At 36.3% G+C, this 7,833-nt stretch overlaps 1 protein-coding gene across 1 annotated transcript in view; it reads right to left on the bottom strand.

Annotated features, from left to right (window-relative positions):
- The window catches only part of LOC107658168 (potassium channel subfamily K member 13-like), a 9,192-nt gene extending 5,408 nt beyond the window's left edge, over positions 1–3,784 (bottom strand). The window contains exon 1 of the mRNA XM_016446629.1: positions 3,445–3,784. Coding sequence (XP_016302115.1) covers positions 3,445–3,784 — 340 coding nt within the window. The remainder of the gene's footprint in view (positions 1–3,444) is intronic.
- Positions 3,785–7,833: the final 4,049 nt, after the last annotated feature.

Here is a 7,833-nt window from a genome sequence, read left to right as displayed (position 1 = left end):
CTCTCTCTCTCTCTCTCTCTCTCTCTCTCTCTCTCTCTCTCTCTCTCTCTCTCTCTCTCTCTCTCTCTCTCTCTCTCTCTCTCTCTCTCTCTCTCTCTCTCTCTCTCTCTCTCTCTCTCTCTCTCTCTCTCTCTCTCTCTCTCTCTCTCTCTCTCTCTCTCTCTCTCTCTCTCTCTCTCTCTCTCACGCTCTCTCTCGCTCTCTCTCTCTTTCTCTCTCTCGCGCTCTCTCTCGCTCTCTCTCTCTCGCGCTCTCTCGCTCTCTCGCACTCTCTCTCTCTCTCTCTCTCGCTCTCTCTCACACACACACATACACACGATGCGCAAAACTCCACATTTGAACAGTCAATAGCAAATACTTAAACTAATAACAAAACAGTAGCTGATTCAGAAGCGCCAGATTGTCATAGCAAAGTCAGAATTACCTCCTCTCCTAGGTTCACGAAACGGTCGTCCATAAAATGCATGGCTGTTCTGCTGTAAGTAATCTTAAAGATTCCTAAGGTCTGCACACATCCAAAAACTTATTTTAAATGCAAAATTGATTTTCGTGCGCTCGAAATACTTTCTTCTTTGCGAGACAAACATTTTCTCCAAAAAACACACTTTTTACAGAATTGTGGCAGAGATGTAATCCCATATAAGTGCACCTGCCGTGTGCTTTAGACCAGGCGCTTAGATCGTTAAAATAGGGCCCAAAGTGTGTGTGTGTATGAATGTATGTACATATTCAGTTGTTACATTTTTTGTTGTTTGTTTTTTTTTTTTATAATTTTTTAGAATTTAAGATTTTTTACTAAATTACTTAGAATTGTATATTTTTGTTCTACGTTTACATTTTTTTTTTACATAATTTTATTTTTAACACAATTTTATATTTTATAATTTAATATATTTAGTGTTGGTCACATTCAGTCCTGGTTGGAGCATCCTACCTTTTTTCAGATTTTATGCCTATTTGACTAAAATCTGTTTACTTTTTTGTACTCTGAACAGTTAAAAAAAAAAAACTGAAATCCACAAGCTCAATCTAAACCAATCGTACATGATTTGAAACTCATATTTTGTTAATGCTTCTCAGTCTGAACGCTTAGACTGGATTCCATGTTTGTTTTTTAGTGTTGTTACATCAGGACGTTATTAATAAGACATTCCATATTCCACCCTTAGTCGTTGTTTTTATTTATGCCTTTTTATTTATTTTTTCTTGCTTTGATCTGTGGCAAATTTGTTCAGATTTGGGAAATGCTCTCATTAAAACATAATGTGAAACATCCATTGCTAAAATTTCACACATGTTGAAGCTAAACAAGTTTGCGTTGTTACCATGACATCCAGTGAGGATGTGCTAGGACAAGCGACTGCAGTCTGAACAGAAATAATCAGATCTGGCCTCATATAACTTCCAGTCGGATTTGAGGAAATTTTGCCTGTAATTCCAAATAAGTTAGCTGATATAACCTACAGATGTTAAAACATACTGAGAAGCTCATGTTTGATGTAGATGACGTGTTGGGCCTACTCATAATAAACATCAACCACTACAGACCTTCAATTTATTGCAGAACTACAGTGGATTAACACGTGCAGCTGCTGTGGCGTGTCATGCTGCAGGAAGCAGGAATGGGACTAATTAGAAACTGAGCTGTAATTGTCCTTTAATGAGCCGCATGTGCTCCAAATCCCACGTGAACCCCAGCCTCCAATCACCTCCACCATTCAGAAAACTCCACTTTCCCTTCCTCACAAACCACTAGAAACAGGTTGCCATTGGTGACCACAGCTTTACCGCTCTATAGTTTTTTTCTCGCATTAATAATTTTACCAATTTCACATGCAGGTCTCTTTTTTTTTTTGGTTAAGATTTCTCTGCAATTAAATTCTGAGAAGCATGTATTTCATCCACTGGCATATTTATGAAGATCTTTTCCTACTATGCTTCTCGGTGTATTAATAACCTCAAATTAGGTGCATGAATTAAATTGAACCAACGGTCTACTGTTCATATCCATGGTATGAATTGTCTGTCTTCTAAAATCTATAAAGCACTGGAGGAGAGGGTAACAGAGTAAATATTATTGAGGCTAAAATAAACTCCCCCTTGCTCTGCATGTTTATGTGAAAGCATCTAATTTACACACAAATTACCAGATGACAGACTGCATGGAAATAAGATCTGATGATCTCATTTAATATTCTCATTAGCCCTTTTGCAAACACAAATTTTACACATGCTGAGAATTAATAAAACTTGGTTTATAGAGATAGCATATGTGAAATTCTCATGGGTTAATACTGAAAGGGTTTCACTTCACAAAAGAGCAAGAGTTGTCAAGTAGAAAATATCATCTGTGAGTCATTGGTGTTGCATGTATGTATGTACAGTATAGAAAATAATCACCCCCTTTAAAATAATCACATTTTGTTGCTTTGCAGCCTGAAATGAAGACGAACACAGTTTTTGTTTTATCCAGCTCTATTTACTCAACTTAACTCAACTGCAACTTCTTTTCTACACCCACTGTAGGTATAAATAAATAAATAGTGTATATATCATTGATGTAATGGAATTATCCTAGATTTATCAGTTTATCATATTCAGAGGTTATTCTCAATATACACCATCAAGTACAACAAGAATGTTTCAGGTATATATTGTAAATGTTGACAAGCATAACATTCACTTCAATGAATAAATGAACAAGACTATAATGGATTTAAACAGAATTTCAGCTCCATCTATTGAGTTGTCAAGACGGTCTGACAGAAAATCTTTGGCAACTGTGTCAAAACAATATTACAAAATAACATCAATTTGCACAGCACATAAAGTTTATTATTTTTATTTTATTTTAGTGGTTTAGGATCTGCTGAATCTCATTACCTCATGGTTGAGAATTAAGAAAAATAAAATAAATTATTAGAAATTATTAGAAACAACTATAAAACTCGCACGCTGTGTGATATTTAACTCATAGCAGATAACCTATAGAAAAGAAGGAGGCTACTATGATATTAATTTTACAAATATCTGATAACAAAATATCTTGTCGATGACAAAAAGGGTTTTGAGTTACTTAGATAATGCATAATGACATTTTTATGTAATCAAGATTAAATCTTTTGTACAAACAAATGGGTAAATGTAGCCTTCAGGAGATGTTTTTCCCCCACGTCTAAAAAAATAATAGCCGTTTAAAATCAAAATCTAGTCGAGTTAATTAAAATCTAATCTATAGACTACATTACTAATATCAGTATAGCTCTCATTAGTGCCACTGAAACAAAACGTTGTATTGCCTGAATGCGAAGTAAATATACAAGCACCTGTTGCACGTTACTGTACTTCCTCTGTCTAAATCACTATAAATGGTTAAAACAGCGTGTGAAATGTTGCAGTCTGATATATTTTTGTCTAAATATAAGAGAAAAATATTCAACTCACCGATAGTTGAAACCACAGTTCCGACGAAATAAAAAGCTCCTGCGAAATCCCATCTCGGTCTGGTGGCGTCCACACGGATTCCCGCCACATTGGCCTCCTCATAGTTCCTCAGGAAGTTCTTCAGCTCGTCTTTACTCAGGTTGTACTTGTGGATGAACTGCTCGATCCTCTGAGCCCATCTCTCCTTGGCAAGCTTCTCCTTTGGATGCTCGAGCGCCGAAAACACCGCTGCCCCACATAACAGATAGATGATGATCAGCAGAGCCAACATGAGAAATCTGGCATTATCTTCATTTAGAGTTCCGATGCCGGTGCAGCAGCATCCAGCACGGCAAGCCATTATTTTATAGGAATATTATAGGAGCAGATGAACCACCACATCCCAGTTCATCATGGATCATTCATTTTTCTCTTCAGAGCTCTGCGTCCGGATATTTCAGGGATCTTAACCTCAGAAGCGGTATTCTGCTCGAAATGTCCCGTTTGTGGCAGATCATGGTGCGTTTGGTCTGGAGCGCAGTGGTGGACTGTGTGACCTCAACCTCTCCAGCTTCTGCTCAGTGCGTCAGATCAGATACACATACGGCTCAGTGACGGTTGAGGATGTCCGACATGACAAAAGGAGAAATCTACACTGTAAAAAATGATTGTGATTTTAACAGTAAAATACTGTGTTGTGTACATTAGGGTTTTATCTTACATCTAATGTTGTTAAATTAATGTTTATTGCATTATTTCAGTATCATGTGTGTTACCATGATGGTGTTTAGTGTTTGTGTGAATGACACTGTGCACCTTCTATATATAAGTATTGCCCTCCTCAGCTCGTATAAAAGCTGTTTGTGATGAGCGTTGGTTCATCATGTGACTTTCCTCATCAACATTTCTCAATGTTGCTACCATATTTTTTACGGTGAAGTTCTGGCAACCATAGCTGCCGGTATTTTACCGTAAATGTGACAGATTTTTTTTTAGAGTGTAGTTTAAAAGAATGGTGTAGTCTAACTAACAAGTGGTGTGACCATCAATTTAAAAAATGTCTTAATCATTATTTTATAAATTCAGGCAAAAGAATGAATGTCACCGCATTGACACCAGCACAAAATAGTTGTGTAACATTAAGCATGTTTGCATTAGACTAGATTGTGCGATGTGAATACATCATTGCGATCAATAGTGTATGACCTTTTGGATCTGGTTGGGAAATTTTCAGCATTTACTCTGGGACGTCCAGAGGCAACTTCTGTAAATGTCACAGTTTGGACAGGGAGACGAAAATCCATTATGCATTTAAGACAGACAGACACCATGTATTTATAGATTCGCTTCTAAACTGTCCGATTGATTAGTTTAGACACTGAACAGAGCTGTGAAGTCTGATGCATTAGCCTACCTTATTTTTAGAGCTTAAAAACGTGCTTGTCCTTAGAAAGTTTTCAGGACCTTGGATAGCTGATTCCCTCGCACTAGAACTGATCCATAATGAGTTCAGCTTGACAACCATCACTTATATTGTCATTGTACAGTGATTGTGTCAAATAGTAACTCCATGGTATTTTAATATCAAACTCTCTAATGTATGGCACGTGACCATCATTACTGTTTAATGTTTGTTTTACCCTCCATCTGCTATAATTCACAATACCTACCAAATTATAGGTGTTCCAAGATGTGAAAAAATCTAGAGTCCATGGTAACAAGAACTGGCAAAACAGCATAAACTACATTCAACCACAAAGGAGTGCTATGGTGGTGCTTTCAAACGAAGCACAGCAAGAACCTGTGGAAACATTCATATTCATGTATATCAAAGGTATCACTTAGAGGTGACCAGAAGAAAAGTTCAAGTTTAGATGTTATCATCAGTGGACCTTGCTGAGGCACGTTTCATGGATACTATTGCTTATACTTGAAGTATTTGCACTCATTCACTTCAACTCATTGTTCACAGTTTTTGTTATTTTATTTATATTTTCCTTTCTACACCATTATTTGATACAGAACATGAAGCAAAACAGGACTGCTGTATGGCACTGTGTTATTTTTGTATCATTGATATACTATTATTATTTTTGTTAATATTTTTAATTAGACTTTTTAAAACTTTAATTTTAGTTATAATTTTAGTAATTTTGTTGTGTTTTTATTAGTTTTATTTTATACATTTTTAATGCATATATAGATTTTATTTATTAGTTTAATTTTATTACGGTTATTTTATTTCAAGTAACGATTTTTTTCTCCTTCAGTTTTCGTTAATAATTACCCTGGTATGGCATCAGAGACATCCTGACAACCACCAAAAACTTTTGTCTCATTGACTTTTGCATGCAATTCACATTTTACATTTTCCACAATTTTACTTCATAAAATTTTAATATCTAAAGTACGGAGCCCCGCATGCAGGAAAAAGGAAAAAAATAGTAGGCTAAATCATGCACACGATTTACTATTTCGTTCCCTCAATTTATAAATTGTGCGCACGATTTACTAATTCGTTCCCTCGATTTGCTAAGTCGTGCACACGATTTATAAATCGAGAGAACGAATTAGTAAATTGTGCACACGATTTAGCAAATCAAGGGAACGAAATAGCCTATATCGTGTGCACGTTTTAGTATATCGAGGGAACGAATTAGTAAATCGCGCGCACAATTTATTTATTTTTTCTTGCATGTCATGTGCGGGGCTCCATAAGAGAGCAATGCTCGATGTATAATCCTAAAATGTTTTCTTTCAGTTTTCGTTTATTAGCGTACCTGCTTTTGTTTGTGAGTAACATTTGAAGGTTGTAGGCCTACTGCTCTGTCCTTTGGGCAGCAGCACTGAACAATTCCATCTGATGTCAGGAAGACCTCCAAACTCCCAGGAGGCCGATGGACGGTTTTGGTAGCACAGACATCAAACCCACTGCGTAGAAGAGGAGTGGCCGAAAAACAACAACACCGATCCAGCAGAGAGACACAGGACTAAAAACTGTTTAGATTTGCCAACAGTTGATGATGATGCTAAAAAAAAGTTCACTTCTCTTCTGTTGAAATGTGACTTATTCACACAAATTGCTTTCTAATCATTAGTCCCACACCAGGATCTTCTCAGCCTTTGTTACAGTAAATGACAAACAGTTTTTGAATGAAGGTGAAAATGATTAAATAGGTTTATACATGCACACAACAGAACAGAACAGAACAAAACGAAGCACCTTTTATCCGCAGAGAGAGGAACATCAGTCCGTTCCCTTCAAAGCTTTGAAGTTTAGCCGCTCCACTGGGCCATTCAGAGAGGGAGTCAACTGACTTTGGATCAAAATGAAGGTAAAATGCACAGGCCATTGAGAAAACAACCTCACTGGAACCATGAACTGAATTTTGCTAATGTTTTAATAGTTGTTTGACATTATGATACCAGTGGTTGTCAGATGGGCACCAGCCCAAAAAAGGGGTCACAGGTCTGTGCTGATAAAGGGTCAATGAATATAAATCACACTATTAATGGCTTGAACACACCACTTCTATTATGAACATGTTTTTAATTCATGATACTGTCCTGTTATCATAATGAGGAGCAAGCTCTCATTAAAAATGGCATAATCTTTTATCACAATTTCCAAAAAAAGTAAAATTGAAAAACAAAACGCTGAAACATTACAAAACAACAAACAAAATACAAAACAAAAATTAAGCAAGCAAAACAAATGCTACTAAGACATTTCTCAAAATGTATCTATTTATGTATTTATTTGATGTTCCACAGAAGACATAAAGTTGTACAGGATTAGAACAACATGCGGGTAAAATACAAAATGACATTTATTTATTGATTGATTGATTTATTGTTTGTTCATTCTGGATACATTAAAATGCAAGTCATGCAGTGATTTAAATACACATCTTCTGTGATGAACATGTTATTAATTCATGAATTTAAAATATATTTTTGATTTGAGGTAAATTTTGAAGTCAAAAATGTCATGGTGGTACAACTTCCTGTCATTACAATGAAGAAAAAGCGGTTTTTTTTTTTTTCTTTTTCTTTCAAATTACAGAATTAATAAACCTTACTTAAAAATTGGACATAATCTTTTATTATTATTAAAACAGTATTTAAAAGATTTTTGTCTGCCAAAAGTCATGTGGTGCGATCAACCAAGGCAACTAACTGTCACGGGTCAGGGTGCCCTCTGGCTCCCTCTGCTGTCTGTGTGTCATGTCTTTTTCGGCAGCTTGTGATCGGTGCAATCAGCGCTGATCTGGCAGTGGGGCTGCGCGGGTCACTGGCTGCCTCTACCCCACCTGTTGCTTATTACCCTTTCCTTTATATTCCTCTTCCGTCTAGTTCTTGTTGTGAGTAGATTGTTTTGTGTTCGATGTGTTTTGTGTCCTGGGTTCT

This window comes from Sinocyclocheilus anshuiensis, unplaced genomic scaffold (assembly GCF_001515605.1).
Source record: "Sinocyclocheilus anshuiensis isolate Anshui unplaced genomic scaffold, SAMN03320099.WGS_v1.1 scaffold279, whole genome shotgun sequence".
Taxonomy (NCBI): domain Eukaryota; kingdom Metazoa; phylum Chordata; class Actinopteri; order Cypriniformes; family Cyprinidae; genus Sinocyclocheilus; species Sinocyclocheilus anshuiensis.
The sequence above is the reverse complement of the archived record's forward strand: the minus strand, read 5'-3'. Positions and strand labels throughout refer to the sequence as shown.